Genomic DNA, 22,655 nt, shown 5'->3' on the forward strand with positions numbered 1-22,655 from the left:
TGAAGCAGGATTGATGTTCTGCGATTCTTGTATAAAAAATAAAAATTCAAACACATTCACAGCAGGAAAAAAAGATGCTGTTAATAAACATGCAAAATCTAAAGGTAATAAAAATTCATTGGATTAGTTTTCAAAAATGAACAATTTGTGTGTATATAAGGTGAGAGTGAATTTGAAATGTAATCTAGTGTTGGTTCTACCCTATTAACCAACACAAGACTACTTTTTAAAATACACTACAAGCGTAAAAGGTATACATACTTTCATTTAAAAAAAGACCCAAACTATAGGTAGAATATCACCATTTAATAATGGAAACTACAAACATTTTCGACGCGGGAGGGGACATCCATCCCACACCCTCCCCGCCACCAACGATGTAAAAGTGGCTCAAACTTTTTTCAGCCCAGTTTGGGCCCTGTATTCCCCATAATCAGAAGAGGTGTCATGTGCAACACCTGGACCCCTAGCTTAAAGGTCAAGGTTACGCAAAATTTCCTGTCCGGTCCATAACATTTTCATTGTGAAGAGATTTTAATTTGATATCACTTGGCATAAATCTTTCGCATAATGAGACAGCATGTCATGCACAACACCCAGACCGCTAGCTCTAAGGTAAAGGTCAGACTCTGAGGTCATGTGTCCCTAAGCTTTTTTCCCAGGCCGGTCAGTAACTGTCATCCATCAAGGGATTTTAATATTACTTGACATAATATGTTCCCTATAATGAGAGGATATGTCATGTGCAACACTCAGATACCTAGCTTAAAGGTCAAGGGACACAGAGGTCATAGTTCTGTAGGGGTTTTTTCACCTCCAGTCCATAACTCTTGTCATCCGTCAGGGGTTGTTAATATTTCTTTGCACAAATGACATTTTATGTGTAACACCCAGCCCCTAGCTCAAAGGTCACAGTTTTAGATTAATTGTAAAAAATAGGTCTTTTTTACCTGTCTGGTCCATAACTCTGTCACCCTTCAAGGGATTTTAATATTACTTGGCACAAATGTTCCCAATTAAATGAGATGTCTTGTTATGTGCAATACCCAGACCCATAGCACAAAGGTCAGAGTCACCCTTTGAGGTGAAAAGTCAATAGGTTTTTATTTCCTGTCTGGTCAACAACTCTACCATCAATCAAGTGATGCACATATGTTCCCTGAATGAGAGAAGATGTGATGTGAAACACCCAGATCCTAGGTCACTCTGATGTCAGAGGTTGATATGTATTTTTCCTGTCCTGTCCATAACTCTGTCATCCATCAAGAGATTTTTTAGCTCACCTGAGCAATGCTCATGGTGAGCTATTGTGATCACGCTGTGTCCGTCGTCAACAATTTCGTTTAAAAGACATCTCCTCCAAAACCACTGAATGGATTTTGATGAAAATTGGCATGGATGTTCCTTGGATGGTCCTCTACCAAAGTTGTTCAAATGGTTCCGCTTGGTTGTACAAAGGGGCCGCCAGAGCTAATAATAGAAAAATCTTCAAATGACATCTCCTCCTGAACCGATGGTCCGATTTTGAAATAATTTCACACAAATGGTCCTTAAGTCAATCTCTACCAAGATTTTTCAAATTATATCGATTTGTCAAAAAAACATGGCCACCAGGGGTGTGGTCACTACTGGTCTGATTTTAGAATAATTTTACACAAATGGTCCTTGTGTGACCCTCTACCAAGATTGTTCAGATTATACCGATTCATCAAAAAACATGGCTGCCAGGGGGCGTGGTCACTTTTCCCTATATGTATATAGTGGAAATTAAAAAAATCTTCTTGTGTGAAACTGCTGGCCCGATTTTAAAATAAATTTACACAAATGGTCCTTGTGTGACCCTCTACCAAGATTTTTTAAATTATTTCGATTCGTCAAAAAACATGGCCGCCAGAGGGCGTGGTCACTTTTCCCTATATGTATAATCTTGTGAGAAACTGCTTGCCCGATTTTGAAATAATTTTATACAATTGGTTCTTGTGTGACCTTCTACAAATAGTGTTCAAATTTTTCTGATTCGTCAAAAAACATGGCCCGCAGAGTGCGTGGTCACTTTTCATTAACTTTTTCTTTTAAACAATATCTCCTCCAAAACCACTGAATGGATTTTGATGAAACTTTACACAAATGATCTCTACGTAGCCATTTTTCAAAGTTGTTCAAATGGTTCTGGTTCATTAAACATACGGGTCTTTTTGGTTAAAAATAGGTTTTCAGCTATCTGACTTTAAAAATCCTTTTCGTTAGAGCTTTGATATTTGGCATGTGATACAAGGGTTTGACTCTCTATCATACTTGTCCAAATTATTGCCCTACGGTCAAAAAAATGGCCACGCACCTGTGTCTGACATGCATTTACTATAGGCTTTTATATAAGAAACTTTGAAAATCTTCTTCATTGAATCAATAATGGCTAGAGCCTTGATATTTGGCGTGTGATATCAGATTTGTAATTTCTACCGTAATTGTTCAAATTATTGCCCTAGGTTCAAAAATGTGACATGTATATAATATACGCTAACATAGAAGAAACCTAACTCTACTTATACAAACACACTTGAAGCCTTGTACACAGGTGAGCGCTTTAGGGTCAGTGACCATCTTGTCTATTAGTATGAATGGTTCCCATAATGGGATGATATGTCATGCCCAGCATTAAGACCCTAGCTCAAAAGGTCAAGGTCACACTAAATATCTCAGAAAAAAGCATGAATACCCTTCCTTTTTTATGTTTTTTAGCTTACATGAGCAAGATTTTGTGATCGCTCAATGTGCGGCGTCTGTCTGTAGTCTGTCTGTCTGTCTGGCGTCTGTCAACATTTAGCTTGTGTATGCAATAGAGGCTGTATTTTTCAACTGATCTTCCTGAAATTTGGTCAGAATGATTACCTTGATAAAATCTAGGCCGAGTTCGAAAATGGGTCATCTGGGGTCAAAAACTAGGTCACTAGGTCAAATCAAAGAAAAACCTTGTGTATGCGATAGAGGCTGTATTTTTCAACTGATCTTCATGAAATTTAGTCAGAATGATAACCTTGATGAAATCTAGGCCAAGTTCGAAAATGGTTTATCTGGGGTCAAAAACTAGGTCACTAGGTCAAATCAAAGAAAAACCTTGTGTATGCGATAGAGGCTGTATTTTTCAATTGATCTTATGAAATTTTGTCAGAATGGAAGCCTTTTTTATCATTTTTATCATAAAATCCAGGTCAAGTTTGAATATGGGTCATCTGGGGTCAAAAACTAGGTCATATCTAAGAAAATACTTGTTTAAACTCAAGAGACTACATTTTTAGTCCAATCTTAATGAAAATTGGCCAAAATACTTGTTTCCATGAGCCCCATGTGGTTCTGGGACGATCTGTGTATGAAAAGAATTGGAACCACTGCCTTACCCTTGCATGATCATAAGAGGCGACTAATAGGGTCTTAACACTTGGTTTTGCAGTAACTCTGTGATTCCAGCAGGTATGCAAATTTTGATTCCATACCTCATGTTTTTATTTCGATGTAAATGAGATGTGGAACCAAAATTTGTAGTCCTGTTTGGCGCCATATAACCTATATGCCCTTTTCTCGTTATTCCGAGCCCCTAAGCCGGTTTTTCAGTGCTGGTCAGTAGAAGATTTAAGTTTCAAAAGAGTTTTTGCTATAGTTTGATACTCCAACATCTAAACTTATAAAATCCCCATGAAGAAAAATTCTAAGGATTTTTGTAAATGAATGATCTAGGCTTTCACATGATGACCCTAACCCTCTGAAACAGCCAGATTCTTTCTCGTTAAAACCAAGACTTGCAATCATTAGAACTAGCTCTGAAAAATTAAGGTTTTTTTGAAAAAGTTCTTAAGAACAGATATATTATTGTGTTAGCGGACAAAATTTGTTAAAATAAGTGCTTTCTGTTTTCTGTAAGAAGGTTATATATTACCCCAATGATTTTAGATAAGCAAATTTTGTGCCAAAATTTTCTGTTGTGGATATTTCTATTTTAATGCAAGTAATTCTATTTTCTTTTTATTTGTGTTTAACTGTCATATGATTTGCTACAACATACATAAAATTTAGAAACAGGAAATAGCTGCAAGTGCAAATTTTCCAAAGGCTCAGATCAATGAGAAGGCTTGGAATTAGGAGAAAGAGGCATACTGTGTTGGTGCGCCGTAAAACCCAAATAAATAAATAAATTGTTTCCATGAAATCACTCTAGTTCAAACATGTTTACACTGTTATGGTGTGTTTCTCAGGTGAGCGACCTAGGGCCATCTTGGCCCTCTTGTTTTTTTGTATCCCCTGAACAACGAAGTTGTAGGGGGGTGAATACTGGTTTCAGGTTGTCTGTCTGTCTGTCCGTAGACACAATCTTGTGCGCACCAACTCTCCTTATCCCCTTGACACTATTGGATGAAACTTCACACAAGTGATCAGTAACAACCCTAGTTGTGCATGGTGCATGTTAGGTTCTTTCAGAAAAAATATTTGCAAAGTTACGGGACTTTTGTTTTTTGTTACTGTACTATATACATAGAGTATGCATATCCAATCTTGTGCGCACCATCTCTCCTGAATCCATGCACACAATTTAATACAACTTCACACAAGTGATCAGTAGTAGCCCTAGTTGTGCATGGTGCATGTTAGGTTCTTTCAGAAAAAATTCTGCAGAGTTATGGGACTTTGTTTTTTGTTACTATCCTATATACATTGTGTCTGCATATGCAATGAAAGTTCACACAAGTGATCAGTACCAACCCTAGTTGTGCATGGTGCATGTTACGCTCTTTTAAATAAATATTCTGCAGAGTTATGGGACTTTGTTTTTTGTTTCTATCCTATATACATTGTGTCTGCATATGCAATCTTGTGTGTGCCTAATCTGAACCCTTGCACACAATTTAATGAAACTTCACACAAGTGATCAGTACCAACCCTAGTTGTGCATGGTGCATGTTATGTTCTTTCAGAAAAATATTCTGCAGAGTAATGGGACTTTAATTTTTGTTACTTTACTATATACATAGAGTCTGTATACATACAGTCCACATAATTATGCAATCTTGTGTGCATCAAATTGCAATGTACTGTGTCAGTGCGTGCATGCACCTTCAGTGATAGCTCTAGTTTTTTTCTGTTTTACATGATATAAGTTACTTACACAGTAAAAAAGAAGGTTGGAATGATAACAAATGTGCACTTTTTGTTCAGTTTTTAGCTCCACTATTCAGAGAATAGGGGTGCTATTCTACTCGCCCCGGCGTCTGCGCGAGCTTTCTTGGTTAAAGTTTTTCGGCAACCTTTGTTTTTAGCTCACCTGTCACAAAGTGACAAGGTGAGCTTTTGTGATCGTGCGGTGTCCGTCGTCCGTCAGTGCGTCCGTCCGTCCGTAAACTTTTGCTTGTGACCACTCTAGAGGTCACATTTTTTTGTGGGATCTTTATGAAAGTTGGTCAGAATGTTCATCTTGATGATATCTAGGTCAAGTTCGAAAGTGGGTCACGTGCCTTCAAAAACTAGGTCAGTAGGTCTAAAAATAGAAAAACCTTGTGACCTCTCTAGAGGCCATATATTTCACAAGATCATCATGAAAATTGGTCAGAATGTTCAACTTGATGATATCTAGGTCAAGTTCGAAACTGGGTCACGTGCGGTCAAAAACTAGGTCAGTAGGTCTAAAAATAGAAAAACCTTCTGACCTCTCTAGAGGCCATATATTTCATGAGATCTTCATGAAAGTTGGTCAGAATGTTCAACTTGATGATATCTAGGTCAAGTTCGAAAATTGGTCACGTGCGATCAAAAACTAGGTCAGTAGGTCTAAAAATAGAAAAACCTTGTGACCTCTCTAGAGGCCATATTTTTCATGGGATCTGTATGAAAGTTGGTCTGAATGTCCATCTTGATGATGTCTAGATCAAGTTCGAAAGTGGGTCACATGCCATCAAAAACTAGGTCAGTAGGTCAAATAATAGAAAAACCTTGTGACCTCTCTAGGGGCCATATTTTTCATGGGATCTGTATGAAAGTTGGTCAGAATGTTCATCTTGGTGATATCTAGATCAAGTTCGAAAGTGGGCCACGTGCCTTCAAAAACTAGGTCAGTAGGTCAAATAATAGGAAAACCTTGTGACCTCTCTAAAGGCCATATTTTTCATGGGATCTGTATGAAAAATGGTCTGAATGTTCATCTTGATGATATCTAGGTCAAGTTCGAAACAGGGTCATGTGCGGTCAAAAACTAGGTCAGTAGGTCTAAAAATATAAAAACCTTGTGACCTCTCTAGAGGCCATACTTGTGAATGGATCTCCATAAAAATTGGTCAGAATGTTCATCTTGATGATATCTAGGTCAAGTTCGAAAGTGGGTCACGTGCCGTCAAAAAGTAGGTCAGTAGGTCAAATAATGAAAAAACGTTGTGACCTCTCTAGAAATTTTTCATGGGATCTGTATGAAAGTTGGTCTGAATGTTTATCTTGATGATATCTAGGTCAAGTTTGAAACTGGGTCAACTGCGATCAAAAACTAGGTCAGTAGGTCTTGAAATAGAAAAACCTTGTGACCTCTCTAGAGGCCATACCCTTGAATGGATCTTCATGAAAATTGGTCAGAATGTTCACCTTGATGATATCTATGTCAAGTTCGTAACTGGGTCACGTGGGGTCAAAAACTAGGTCAGTAAGTCAGATAATAAAAAAACCTTGTTACCTCTCTAGAGGCCATACTTTTCATGGGATCTGTATGAAAGTTGGTCTGAATGTTCATCTTGATGATATCTAGGTCAAGTTTGAAACTGGGTCAACTTCTTTCAAAAACTAGGTCAGTAGGTCTAAAATTAGAAAAATCTTTTGACCTCTCTACAGGCCATATTTTTCAATGGATCTTCATGAAAATTGATCTGAATGTTCATCTTGATGATATCTAGGTCAGTTTCGAAACTGGGTCACGTGTGGTCAAAAGCTAGGCCTGTAGGTATAAAAATAGAAAAACCTTGTGACCTCTCTAGAGGCCGTATTTTTCATGAGATCTTCATGAAAATTAGTGAGAATGTTCACCTTGATGATATCTAGGTAAAGTTCAAAACAGGGTCACGTACCTTCGAAAACTAGGTCAATACGTCAAATAACAGAAAAACCTTGTGACCTAGAGACCATATTTTTCAATGGATCTTCATGAAAATTGGTCAGAATTTTTATATTGATAATATCTGGGTCAAGTTCAAAACTGGGTCACATGAGCTTAAAAACTAGGTCACTATGTCAAATAGTAGAAAAAACAATGTCATACTCAAAACTGGGTCATGTGGGAAGAGGTGAGCGATTCAGGACCATCATGGTCCTCTTGTTCTTTGTTACTGTTGCTTATATCTTACTGTAACTTCACATTATCATTGTTCAGCATGCAAACAAAGTATGTGCAGGGGCTGGGCCCATTATACCCAAGGTCAAGGTCACCAAGGTGTTATACTTAGGTTATTTTTAAGGTTAAAGTTTTTTGGCAACCTTTGTTTTTCTGTCATATCTTTGTTACTATTGCTTTTATCTTACTGTAAGTTCACATAAACATTGTCCAGCATACAAACAAAGTATGTGCAGGGGCTGGGTCTATTATACCCAAGGTCAAGGTCACCAAGGTGTTATACTTGGGTTATTTTTAAGGTTAAAGTTTTTTGGCAACCTTTGTTTTTCTGTCATATCTTTGTTACTATTGCTTATATCTTACTGTATCTTCACATAAACATTGTCCAGCATACAAACAAAGTATGTGCAAGGGCTGGGCCCATTATACCCAAGGTCAAGGTCACCATGTTGTTATACTTGGAATTATTTTCATGTTAATTTTTTTCGAAAACTTCGTTTATAGACATATCTTTGGTACTTTAAAAGATAATGAATTGAAATTAAAAATATTTCTTTAATATGATCATCATCTGCAGGTATGGTTACAATCCCCATAACTCTAATTGTATTTTTGACAGAATTATGCCCCTTTCATACTTTAAAGTATTTTGGCAATCTTCGCTTTCTGGATATAACTTTAGTACAATATAAGATAATGACTTAAAACTTAAAATGTATCTTTATCATCATCATCTGCTATAATAATAAATAAAACAAATAAATAAAATAAAATAAACATAAATAAAAAATAAATAGAAATATAATTTGAGTTTAGCAGTCTTTATACTTTATGTGGATGTAGTTTCTTGGACTGTTTTTTTTTCTGATATAATTTAATTCCATCAAAATAAAGAATGTCAGTACCCCTTCCATACTTGACCTTTAACCCCTCTGAGTAGTAAGGTCTTTTTATATCATGGTGTATTTTCCTTTTAAAGTAGAGGTCTCTTATTGAGACAGAAATTCATTTTACTGTCAAATCGCCGAATAGTGGAGCGCGCTGTCTTACGGACAGCTCTTGTTAGTATTTCCGAGAAGTTTTCTCGTAAAAATATTTATGAAACAATTTGTTTCAGTTATGTAATATTCTATTTACAAAAGTGAAAATTTCAGGAAGTTAAATCTGTTTATCATGAAATTTAAGTCATAATTTGCTTCAGTTCTTGGTTCTTGTATTTTAGTACTAACTTTGAGTTGATCATTCACGTACCATGTCCTTGCCTGTTTTTACCTAACCTAATCATCACTGAAGTTGATAGAGTGTGCATTGTAGTAGGTATATGTAAAATGAAAAAAAAAGTTCCGTCCAAAGAAAAGAAATGTATTAAATGTTTTTAATAGTTGAATACATGAATGAAACGTACACACTGTGAAAGTAGTGTAAAACTGTTGCTTGGTTACCAACTTTAAACTAACTGTTTACATGTATGGTGTTTTTGCATACTGTAAATAAATTTAATTTCGTTGGCCTTCAATTTCATAGATTTAACCAAAACCACGATTTCATTGGGGCATGTATTTGTAGATTTCAAATTTCATTTAAAAAAATGAATGCAAGTTTTATTTGTTCATTCGGATTAAATTTTGTGTACTGACACAACTGTGAAATCCATGAAAATTAGTCCCCAATGTCATTTAACCTTCACCTTGCTAAATTTCTAAAATGGACAGGTCCATCATTTAATTTGGGCAGTACCACTTCTTCTTCAAAGGGGTGTTCACTGAAATTTTACTGACTGAATAGCGAATAGGGCAGACCATGATCAGCCTGCATGGACTGATCTTGGTCGCAAAGGCAGAATCACTTGCCGCCAGCAGACTAAAGGTTAATGATTTCAATGTTTTTCACTAACTTTCTCTACTTTTTCAATTATAGATACATTGCTGACTGTCAGATGCCACAAGCTTCACAGAGTTTTGTTGAGGAACATGGTTGCGAGTTGATTGAAAAAGGAATCGTGAAAAACTACCTGATACATCTTGTGAATATGTTTGACTTTGGTCTAGTAACCCCGGATATAGTACAGCGCACAATGTGGCAGCTTTACACTGTCAGGGATGACCTGGAAATGTCTGGGCAGATTACCTCAGCAAGTTAATTTGTGTGAAAACGATTCTTTGTCTGAAGTAACTTGACCTAGTTTAATTTAATTTTAAGGATTTTGTTCCAGTTTTTGTTAAAAATCATGTAAGTGCATGGAACAAATTCGCAAACAAGGACAACATGACTGATTTTGTGGGAATCAAAACATATCTTATTCAGCAGTGTAACATTCATGTTTTCATATCTATAAGTAAGTTGAATACCTTGTTTGCCCAATTCTCATAGAGGTTCTTTCCTTCATGTTGATTCACATTGCTCGGCTATGAAGTTAACGTAATAAATCTGTGGCATACATCAGGTATTTGAAGCATAAGCAACCTTACCCTTAGTTTAAATCTCAAAGCAGGATGCTCTGAGTTCTCATCTTGGACAGAGATGAGACCGACCAAGGTAATTGTGCGGTTGATAATGGTTGCCATGCATCATTAAACCTTACATGATCTGTCTGTTTTTCTGTAACATAAATTAATCTACATTTTTAGTATTTTATGCTTTAAAAGCATTATTTTTATTTGAATATTGTATATGTACCACAATGACTTAATGTTAGATATGCCTGATAATGAGGTTTTGACTGTCAGTCAGTGTTTAACCATGTTCAAGTGGTTGCTGACCTTTAATGTATTTATGTGCAATAAAACATAGGGGCAACATTCATAGTGTACCAAAATTTATACCCTTTTAATTCCTGTAGAAACCATATACTAAGTATCTTACATTTAATTGACAGGCTAAAACAGATACATTATTTCTTACCTTGAAGATGTAGGTACACAATTGTTACGGTTTTGCTTATCTGTCCTACATATGCCATGTTAGAATAACTCCCAAAACTTTCCTTAAAATGATATGTTCAACTTTCCTTTTTGAATGTTAATCATTTTAATCTGGTACAATGTAAGATAATTATAGCTTGATAGTCAGATTCTTGATTGAATGATTTGTGATGTGTTTCTGTGACTTCATGTAAAGTGGTACAGTAACTATCTTCGCAACACTTTTGAATTAGAAGATACAACTTCTTTCTGTCTCATTTTGTTGATTTGATGCAAACACCTTTCATAAATCTTGGGTCAGTTTCTGGACAAAAAAATAAAAAAAAAACTCTTAAAAGATAATGATCATATGTCATAGAGTGCCATGCCGTTAATTTAAATGCATGTAATACAATTTTGACTGCTAGATGGAAAAAAAAAAACACAGTTACTGCAAGTCAGGAATGTAAATTGCTGAATTTTACATTCCCTGTCACATGTATATAACTTCGGCAGAAATTAAAGAGAAGGAAAGGTAATTGGAAGGTCTTAATGCCATTACTGTAATATCAGACACTTTAACTAGGCAGTATTACATAGAAATTGTCAATTTCTGTATTTTTATGTGAAAAGTCTCAACTAAATGAGAAATACTGGCACAGTATTGCCAAAGGCACAAATAATTTGATAAGGTAGAAGATTAACAAACATATTTTTGTTAAATGTAACAATGCCAAGATTAACAACACAACTAAGAAACTTTGCTAACACAAAGGTCTGTAGAAATATTTTTTTCTTCTTTCGAAATCTTGTACTGATCTGTAGAACAAGGTAACACAATCAGCTTAGGATTTTCCACAGTCATTGAAGTTGATAACAGTTGACATCTGTCAATGTAACCTGCTGTTGACATAATTTATTGATACCAAGGATGCTATGATGTTTGCTAGATTTATTTGCAGATACATGTTGAAATTGCAAGATGATAATTGGCATTGCCAACTGTCTGTACATTTTAGAATTCATTATCTTCTACATTACCTCGAACATTATGAACATTATGAAATTTGGTTAAAGTAAATATTAGTTTTTATGACCTTCAACTTAAAAGTTGTAAGAGTCAGTAATTCCTTATTATAATCACTGAATAAATTGGCAATTATTGTGAAAAGTTAATACAGTTATTCATATTCTATATCATTGTTAATTTTGCTATGTTCACCATAACTGATTTAACAATAGACTGTCATATCAGGCAGACTAATTGCAAATGGAAAGTCTTTGTTTACCACATTGTGATGTTTTGTTTATATAACCAATAAACTATTTTTCTATTGTGCTATCTCTTCTTTGTTGTTTTCTTTATTGAGTAGTTACTGTTTAGTTTAGCTATTTCACATCATGGTTCTTCCTTGGTTTAATTAAATGTTAGACAATGCAATTGACACATCACAGCAGTAAAAACAGTATTAAATTCTGAAAATATCTTATTACTATTGAATATTAAACAAAACTATTTTTTAATAGCATATTTCTATGGTAAAAAATAAATGACTCAATTTAGTTAATTCTCACATTCATTAAACCATGTAGCAAGACCTACAAACTGACCTAATATAGATGACCTTGGCCTTCATATGACCATCACCTTCAAATTAAAACCTCATAAAGCAACAGTTAGGTTAACTAGACTACTGTTCCTTTACAGAAAATATTAAAGACCTGATATAGTTCATGCTTGCACTCTACAATCTTTTGGCAACAATTTTGGTCATACAGCCCACATGAATTACACAATTTAGTTCATACACTCAACAAACCTTGTGGCAAGACCTACGAAGTGACCTATATATAGATGACCTTTACCTTCATTTAATCTTCAACTTTAAAACTTAAAACCTCAAAAACAACATCTTTGGTCATACACCTACAGGCATGATTTTGCGTTTTGAAAATGCAGCTCCCTGTTTACACCTGTTGTAGAATTTCTTTACCTATTATAAACAATTTGATCATCATCTCTAATAATAAAACAAGGGCAGTAACTTTGCTGAAAACCACTGAACTGCAACATGCTGGTGGTCTGTATACTTGGCACTGATAACTCCAGTAAGGTTTGGTGGAAGTCTGCCCAGTGGTGTATGAGAAGTTGCAACAATACCATACAGTTTGACAAATAAGGGGCCATAACTCCTCTGAAAAACACTGAACCGGAACATGCCAGTAATAGGCATTATAAAATTCAGCACTGATCACTCGTGTAACATTCTATAAAATTTGATGAATCGAAATATGCAATGATGCTTAGCACTGAACACTCATAAGGTTTAGTGTAAATGGAAATGGTGGAAAAGAAATGGCCAAAACATTTCATTTCATGTATGTACAATGGTGCTTGGCACTGATCACTCCTGTAAGGTTGGTGGAAAAGAAGTGGCCAAAACATTTGATTTCATGCATGTATGTACACGCTGACTCCTGTAAGGTTGCTAGAAAAGAAGTGGCCAAAACATAAAATTTCATGAATGTTTGTACAATGATGCTTGGCACTGCTCACTCCTGTAAAGTTTGGTGGAAATGAAAATGGTGGAAAAACAATGGCCAGAACATAAAATTTCACAAATCAAGGGCCATGATTGCTAAAGATTAACAAACCAGAAAATGCTGATGTGCACAATTAGGCTTGGCATTGATCACTTGTGAAGTTTGGTGTAAATCCTTCCAAGGAGTTGCATGGAAAAACTTTTTGACATGCAGACCGATGGATGGACAGCTCTAAATATGTCTCCTCCGCTACATGTGGGAGACATCAATAGAAAATAAATATATTTTACACTGGTATAGAATTAGAAAAAGGTAAAATAATTATTTAGTTAAAACTTTATTTCACACTCGTGCTGAAAACAGCTTTCACTTGTGACTGTATCAGGTGAAAGATATTTAGACCTTGCACTGAACAAACTGAGTAATTCCTCTGTAATATCAGTAAACATATCTTTTTAACCTTTACCCTGCTAAATTTCTAAAATGGACTGTTCTATCATTCAATTTGGTCAACGTCATTTAGTATTCAAAGGGTGTTCACTGAAAATTTACTCACTTAAGAGCAAATAGTGCAGACCAAGATCAGCTTGCAAGGATGTGCATGCTGATCTTGGTCTGCAATGGTCACAGCGGCAATAAGTTCATGAAGTTAGTCTGCAATACCTGTCCTACTCAACGGTTAGGATACCAGTAAAACTTACAGGAATGATCAATTTTACTGGTTTTCCTCTTGTTTTTTGACAGTTGTAGGACTGAAATATGAAATAAGTAAATATTGTCTAGACTACGTAACTGAATTGTAAGGACAACTCTCGTTCAGCTGGTTGTATTTCATTCTCACTTGATAGGAAGGTTCGGTACCAAGACTAGTGTAACATACTTTCAAAGTTCTCCAGTCAACTATTGGTGGAGTCCCTTAGGGGGTTATTTTTTATAAAAGTTTGTGAAGCTTATTTCTCCTATTCTGTTGCTGGATTTTGAAGGAAATTCGTACCAGTACAAATTCTAGCTGTGCATAAGTTTATTGGTTAAATGAGTGGGCAGTTTTTGGAATAAAAACATTTTGCCCCCGACGACTTCTCTAAATGATCAAGATTGAAACAACCGGTTTGATTTCAATAAAAGTTTGTTGGAACTGACTAAATCTGTACCACTGATGGGAATTGAATGAAAATTTTGTTGAAATGATCAGCACCAAGCATAACATAGTTATAAGCCTAAGTGGCTTATACATATGCAGTCAGGATAATCATCAGAATTTCTGTAGAAAGGTTCATGTTAGGATATTTCTTATAAAAATTTGGTGAATAACAAAGCACTTCAGGAAATGTCATTTAGCTCTGACAGCTCTTAAAAGTGTCACATAGACTCCTACAAGCAAACTGGAGAAAAGCCCATGCAAGGATGCTACAGACCAATGTTTGGTGAATGTCCATATCATCAAGTTGAACATTCTGACCAATTTTCATGAAGATCCATTCAAAAGTATGGTCTCTAGAGAGGTCACAAGGTTTTTCTATTTTTAGACCTACTGACCTAGTTTTTGACCGCACGTGACCCAGTTTCAAACTCGACCTAGATATCATCAAGATGTACATCCAGACCAATTTTCATACAGATACCATGAAAAATATGGCCTCTAGAGAGGTCACAAGGTTTTTCTATTATTTGACCTACTGACCTAGTTTTTGACGGCACGTGACCCAGTTTCAAACTTGACCTAGATATCATCAAGTTGAAGATTCTGACCAATTTTCATGAAGATCTTCTGAAAAATATGGCCTCTAGAGAGGTCACAAGGTTTTTCTATTTTTAGACCTACTGACCTAGTTTTTTACCGCACATGACCCAGTTTCGAACATGACCTAGATATCATCAAGGTGAACATTCTGACCAATTTTCATAAAGACCCCATGAAAAATGTGACCTCTAGAGTGGTCACAAGCAAAAGTTTACGGACGCACGGACGACGGACGCTGCGCGATCACAAAAGCTCACCTTGTCACTTTGTGACAGGTGAGCTAAAAATTCGTTTAAAGAAATGTGGATGCCTAACCAAGGACAACGGATCATCCCTCTACACTAGTTTACACTGCCAGAGTTTGATGGGGACACTGACAGTTTTATTTTCTTAGCACTGTCTATAACTGTTCAATCTTATGGGCTGTATCTGAAATACTGCATATAAAGCCAAGTGACAGTGATGGTAGGGATTTATGTGGAAAATAACATCCATTCACATAAGCTGAACACATTTGCTTTACACAGAATTATATCACAGCATTAAGTCTTCAGAACTATAATGTCTCGGCATAAATAAACTCTGTTCTCACATAAAATTATTGTAACTTCTTACCCATTGTGAATCACAGAAAACAAAAGTAAAAACTTGTCAGAGAAAACTGATTTTATTACACACAGAAAATTTAAGGCTAAAATACAGCTACAGAAACACTACAGTGAATATATCAGGAAACAACAAAGCAGTAAAATCATCTGATGACAACAGAGACAGACAAAAGTCTACACTATTGAAATGAAATATGCTATGACACTGAACAACTTTTTGTTGCTTTTTCTGTTCTGTTCTGTTCTGTTTATTTGAATAAAACGTTTGTATGAATTTATCATGTGAAACAGTTGCTAAATCATGCTGACATTCAAGTTGATAACAATTACTGAATTCTGGTATAGGTCAAAGAAATATGCTACAGACACATGGATTAATTTTTAAACTAAATTTTACTGTGGACACTATTTCTTTATGAATGGTTCCCTTGGATTTGGGTAAACTGTAGGGTATGTAGTTGATAGAACAGAGAAAAAGTTATAAATTACTAAATAACAGTAACATATCAATAATATTCAACAGACAAGAACAACAACTTCAGTTTGAAACGGAATCAAAGCTACCCTGCCTAAATGTAGGTACGAAAAGGTATTTCCAAAACTTACATTACATTTCACTTATTTCTTTTTATCAAAATTAAAAAGAAAGGTACCCTGGAGTGATGGATTTCAGTGGTGAAAAGGATACAAAAATAATGTCCACACCAACACAAATCTTTGAAATACAATGTAAGTGAAGAACTATTTTTTGGTATACTGGAGAATTAGAGATCATCAAGAGAATAGATAACCATTCTCATCCATCACAGGTTATAATGCTAATAACAGTTAATTCTTTATTTAAAGACCATATGATCATTGTTCAGAGAAACAACAAAGTTAGTAAGCAAATGCAGTCAAACCTATTCACAAGTACCACCATGGGTGTGTCAAAAAGTAGTTCTTACTTGCAAGTTCTTATCAACATACCGATACACAGTGTAAAATGAATGTAGTTGTACTTATAACATGGTGGTCTATGTTGACAGGTGGTTTTGATTTTGTTTGTTTTGTTTGTTTTGGGTTTAACGCCGTTTTTCAACAGTATTTCAGTCATGTAACGGCGGGCAGTTAAGCTAATCAGTGTTCCTGGATTCTGTACCAGTACAAACCTGTTCTCCGCAAGTAGCTGCCAACTTCTCCACATGAATCAGAGGTGGAGGACTAATGATATCAGACACAATGTCGTTCATCAAATAGTCACGGAGAACATACGCCCCGCTCGAGGATCGAACTCGCGACCCCGAGATCCGTAGACCAACGCTCTTACCTATTGAGCTAAGCAGGCGGGCGGCGGTTTTGAACACAGGTTTGAATGTAACATAAAAGATTATGATGTCAATTTTTACATAGTAATTTCTTACAGAACTTTCTACAGTCTATAAGATACAGAATTAATAAAATCTTCTAATTCAGTAATAATCCAAAGAAATTAGAATATTTGAACAAAAAATACCCACAGAAGTAACCATCTTATACAATAATTTCATTGAAGACTTATCCTACCTACTATACAGTGTGCAAATTAAAATAAAATAACCTGATGCAAGTTACCCACAGAAATAGTTCTGTTTCTATGTATAATTTATTAAAAATGTGACCCTATATGAACAGAATTAATACCCGAAGAGTCTAACTTCTTATAAAGAAGTTTCCTAAAAATTTAACCTTATTGTTCATACCTTATTTTAAGTTTATATAAACCACAGAAATAATACTGTATAAAAAAATAAAACCCTTCCAGAACAGAATAACAATCCACATAACTTATATCCCACTTTTCCAAAGTTTTTTTCCCCACAGAACCTATTCTACTATTTAAGTGTCCAATCTATTATTTTTCAGTATAATCCTATTTTTCTGTACTAATATAACCCATTTGAACTGAATAACTTCCCATGGAATTTATCCAATTTTTACACAGTGATTTCCTATAAACCAAATCCTACTTTATATAACAGGCATCAGTATCAACCCCCTGGAATAGTCCTATTTTCCTGTATAACTATATATAACCCAATTTGAACAAAATAATTACAAAACAAATATATCAAATGTTAACATAGTGATTTCCTATAAACCAAATCCTACTTTATATTGTGTGCATCTTTGAATAGTCATTGTTACCCACAGTATTTATCCAAATTTACAGTGATTTCCTATAAATCTTATCCTACTTTCTAGTGTGCGTCTTTGAACTGTCATTGTTTCCCACAGAATTTATCCAAATTTACAGTGATTTCCTATAAATCTCATCCTACTTTCTAGTGTGCATCAGTATTAACCTACAGAAATTATCATGTGCCTTTTTTCTGTATTGACCCTACTTAAATAGAATTACCCAAAGAATATATCCAACTTTTTACGCAGTGATTTCTTATCAAATTATCCTACTTTATATTATGTGCATAAATATGAGCCCACTGAAATAGTCTGGTTTCTTTCATCTGTACAAATATAAATATAACCCTATTTGAATAGAATAATTACCAAAGAAATTTATCAAAGTTTTAAACGTTTATCCCACTTTATATAGTGTGCATCAGTATTAACCCACAGGATTATTTGTGTCTTTCTATAACTATAACCCTATTTCAACAGAATAATTACCCTCAGAATTTATCTAAGTTTTATACAGTGTTTCCTAAAAACTTTATTCTACTTCATACAGTGAGCATTTTTATATTAAAAAAATCCCTTCTACTAATTTAATATTTACCCACAGAAAAATCCTGTTTTTCAATATAAACATAATCCTACTTCAACAGAATAATTCCTAACAGGACTTTTCCAACCTTTACAAAGTAATTTCCCACTATACAGTGTGCATTTTCTTTTTATTAATAGCTTTATTCTAATTTGATACCAAAATTGAGATATTTTTGTATTTACACAAATCATTATTTCTAAACAATTATAACACAATATGATTAAAATAATTACCATTATAGCTTGTGTGCCATTTTATACAATAAAAAATAATTTTAATTAAAATCACTTTTAATACTTTACTTTTCATAGCCAAAGAAATGGTTCAACATCTATTTTTTTCACCTATCTACCCACATAGTTACCATACTTTATTTCAAAGTAGAATGTCTATCCAGTATCATAGATTTATGTAGAATAACAGATCAAGAACAAAATTTAATGTATTACATGTATTTAAGTGTATAGTATAAATCATTACTTAGATACAAGAAATTAATAATGCTTATAAATACTCGTGTAAAGTGTAAATATTTGTACAAATAAATTCTATTTCATTTTATGTATACAAATCACAGTACTATTTTCTACTGTTCTGTATGCATGAGTAATTGTAGGATTTGATGGCAAGGGAAACTACACTGGTGGTTAGGAAAGATGTATTGGTTCAATCAACTAAAATGCTACTTGTTCATTTAGAGTAATGTAATGGATGTATTGCAAGGGATGTAAGTTAATGCTATGGTTCATTTAAAAAATGAAAAAGCTGTGACATTCAAAATTAGTAAAACATGTCAATTAGAAGATCACATGTTTAAATGTAAATATGTCATTACATTTCATTATAAAGGTTAACACTGCAAACTACACATCAAGACATATTCTATATACAAATAACAATATTTTCAAGTTAATTACTGTAACTTCTAGACTAAAGGCCATAAAATGGGGAAAATGTGCATTTCATACAACTTCTGGGAAAACTGAGCTCTGCCTTTTGCTCCGAGGTTATTGGTCTGTACAGGTACTGAAATCTAGATAAAAATGCCTACCACTGTAGTCTAGTATTTTCTCTTTAAAGGTTGAAACCTTAACAAACACTGAAATGTATACATAGTACATCCAAGGAAAAATTTAATTTCTCTTGAACTTTTTGTTTCATGTGTCTCAGTTTTTGATTCAGTGCAAACTCAAGTCATTGTTATTACCATAATTTATCTTGTCTAAATGATATACAGGTAACCCTACCTCATGTCAAGTACTGAATCATGAAAAACATAGGTAATTTATATGGGCCAGTTGTCAGGATATTACAGTAATTCTTATCTTGTAGTAAACATTTTCATTTCTTCTAATCCATATAAAGGCATTAAACTATTTACACAAAAATCCCTGTCCAGCATCCTACATAATCCAAGGTTGAGAAAAGATGCAATTATAATCATCCTCCCACCCTTCTTTAACCAAACCTTACAAACAAACAGGGCCTATTGTTACAGCAAAACATACAGTATATTGTATGTCAAATAAACATAAATTATAATTTTTGCAGTTAAATTTCATTCAAAATTCAAACACTATTTCCAAATATATTGGCATACATTTAAATAGCAAAATGTATGACTGAATCAAAGTAACAGTTCAGGTTTCTTATCACTATATATAACATATAGTGACACATACTTTCTTAATACATACAGATACTTTTATACATTAAAACAATTTTCATCTGCAAAATTAAATGTATGCTTATACTTTTCTTCAAAAGATATGTAGACATAAGACTGGCTATATCTGTTCTAGACATATATCTGTCAATAACCTCTTCTATATATATTCATACTTAAGCAACTGCAGAATGCAGGTATTCAAACATTTACCTATCCATTTTTGCACATACATGTATACTTTGAAAATCAACAAAAGTCAAGAGATAAAACAGGAGTATAAACAAAATCTAAAGCTGCAGTTTTATAAACAAGATGTCATGTTTTGGATTTCATGGTTAAAACTGAAATCCATTATGTTCCAACAAAACAGGCATTTTTGCTGGAACCACACAATGTTATGCCCGCAAATTCATTATTTCACAGTAAATAACAAAATATTCAAAGAATATTTTTTTACACAAATAAAGCATATAAATATACAGCAATCTATTCTAACCAATAACTCTGCAACTCAATGAAACAACAACAAATATGTATCAATAAATAAAGTTAATCTTTTCTAACAACAATTAAAAAGAACATAAAAATCATGAAATATATACAACTGTATACATGTATGTAAGCAAACTCCAAAGCTCAGCCAGTAACATTACCTTTGATCGAGTGAACAGCTCTACTAATTTCATTTGTAAATGAACATAACTCTACCACTGCAGTAAATTACAAACAGAATGTATCAAAACCTTTAACAACTGTCTTTAAACATCTTTACAAATGATAACCAATTAATATTCTTTTACATATCTTTCAGCTTCAATCTACAAAAAAATGCTAACAATTTCATTCAACATTTGACGCCTAAATCATCAAAGTTAAGCATACATATAAGTGTTATTCAAACACTAAATACATATAATTTACAATTATTCACACATAAATATATATTACAGTCTAATCTGAATCCGCTGATATGTTATATAAGCATATATAGGTTTCATAGTAAATATAACTGGCGTATCACTACATAGACATGGACTTGAGGAAGGTATCTGCGGTAACAATCCTTCCACTGTTGCCATAATCCGCCAGCAACTTGGCCCACAATGCATCACAACGTAACAGCTCATCATTACCTGAAATGTAAGATGTAAGACTCATAAGCATTTTTACAATACAATAAGTTTAATACAGAAGTCTATATTCTTGTATTTACCCTTAACTGAGGTCTCTTGTAGTTACCTAATTTGAAACTTCATCACATTTGTTGATATCAGGTAAATGTATTGCCAATTAGTGGCATTTTAAGACAATTCTAGGTTAAACACATTAGCCAATCAAAATCAACCAATATAAAGCAGATCTGCTTTTAAATCAGTGATGTAAATTTTGATAAATGTGTATGTTTCAAACTCAAAACTTTATGGATTCAAAGCACAATTCATAGTCATTTCTTAACACCATAATTCTTTGAAATGTTCAAACCATTTGTCTGATACACATTATTCAAAGCAAAACAAGAGCACCGCAATGCGGAGCAATATACACCTAAGTTATGACATTTGACCCCTGTGACCTTGACCTTGTAGCTAGCCATCCAGAACAAGCGCTCTGCATATCATGTCGATGCGGTGAACATTTGTGTCAAGTTTCTTTACAATTCTTCAAGGAGTTCAAGAGTTACAGAGCGGACACGAAACACACTCATATGACTATTGACCCCTGTGACCTTGACCTTAAAGCAAGCCATCCAGAACATGCATTCTGCACATGTCTCGATGTGGGAAACATTTGTGTCAACTTTCTTTGAAATTCTTCAAGGGGGTCAAGAGTAACAGAGCGGACACGAAACACACTCATATGACCTTTGACCCCCCAAGTGTGACCTTGACCTTGAAGGCAGCCATCCAAAACATGCGCTCTGCACATCGTCCTGATGTGGTGAACATTTGTGTCAAGTTGTTCTGAAATCCATCAAGGGGTTCAAGAGTTACAGATCGGACACGAAATTGCTAACGGATGGACAGACGGACGGACACTGGGGGTATAACATAATAAATAGTCCCTTCAGGCGTATAAAAATGATTTGCTAAAACTATTTGCAGTGGCAATTACTGATGCTGAATTAGTTGTGTCTGTAAATGACTTACCTACAATGACCAATCCTTTCTTAGCCCTAGTTAAAGCTGTAGTGACTATAGCTTTATCAACAAGCTGACCAAGTTTAGCCAACTTCCATTTTTTATCTGGATACCTTTCTACACTAGGATTAGCCACTGTCCTAACAGTGCAAAGGATTACATAGTCATACTCCTTGCCTGAAATAAATACAATGACATTCTTCAACATGTTTCTTATTCACTATATTGTTAAATACGAATTATAAACTGGAAGACAAATAATAATATATTCAATGACATGCACATTTCTATGCATTCTTACTGAAGCCTCAGTGTGGATATTGTTCACCTAAAAATGTTCGATTTGGTCACTACTTGGTTTTTGTTACAACCAAATAAAAATTTCTGGACTTCTTGAGGACATTTTCCTTATTTTCCAGGACTGATTTTTCTATTTATGACTACTATTACAAGCCTTAAGTCACTTCTATAAGAACAGTTCCAAAAAAGAGAAACTACAGCTGTAGGTTGACTGACAGTAAATGAAATTTAAATTATGCTTTCTATTCCATCACCACGAATAAACTTTCTGACATGGCTGACTTGTATGAAAAGAAGTGCAATATCAAGAATTTTGTGAATAAAACACTCGGCTCTAAGTTTACTGTCAACATTACTCCATTATGGGAAATGCCTCTATCGCTTTTTACAAAACTATACAATTTGAAAACTAGAAACAAAAGACCAAAAATTGCTACATGCTAACTCGATGCTGTGAAAAATGTGGAAGCTAGGCCCCAGTGTTTTTATCCCACGGAAAATTTACTCGCTGAAAAGTGAACAGTGCAGACCAAGATCAGCCTGCACATCTGTCCAGGCTGATCATGGTCTGCACTGGTCGCAAAGGCAGAATCACTTGCCGCCAGCAGTTTAAAGGTTAAGCACTTTTGAATACTGTGTGAACCCTGTTTAT

At 34.5% G+C, this 22,655-nt stretch overlaps 2 protein-coding genes across 2 annotated transcripts in view; one reads left to right on the forward strand and one right to left on the reverse strand.

Moving 5' to 3' along the window:
• Positions 1–11,596, forward strand: part of LOC123564522 (polycomb protein suz12-B-like) — a 36,966-nt gene extending 25,370 nt beyond the window's left edge. The window contains exon 14 of the mRNA XM_053527101.1: positions 9,272–11,596. Coding sequence (XP_053383076.1) covers positions 9,272–9,494 — 223 coding nt within the window. The 3' untranslated portion in view covers positions 9,495–11,596. The remainder of the gene's footprint in view (positions 1–9,271) is intronic.
• A 3,591-nt stretch (positions 11,597–15,187) lies between these two features.
• The window catches only part of LOC123562345 (helicase with zinc finger domain 2-like), an 89,583-nt gene continuing 82,115 nt past the window's right edge, over positions 15,188–22,655 (reverse strand). The window contains exons 33-34 of the mRNA XM_053527106.1: positions 21,713–21,880; positions 15,188–20,698 (exon numbers count right to left, since the gene is read on the reverse strand). Coding sequence (XP_053383081.1) covers positions 20,586–20,698; positions 21,713–21,880 — 281 coding nt within the window. The 3' untranslated portion in view covers positions 15,188–20,585. The remainder of the gene's footprint in view (positions 20,699–21,712; positions 21,881–22,655) is intronic.

This window comes from Mercenaria mercenaria, chromosome 2, assembly GCF_021730395.1.
Source record: "Mercenaria mercenaria strain notata chromosome 2, MADL_Memer_1, whole genome shotgun sequence".
NCBI classification, from domain to species: Eukaryota; Metazoa; Mollusca; class Bivalvia; order Venerida; family Veneridae; genus Mercenaria; species Mercenaria mercenaria.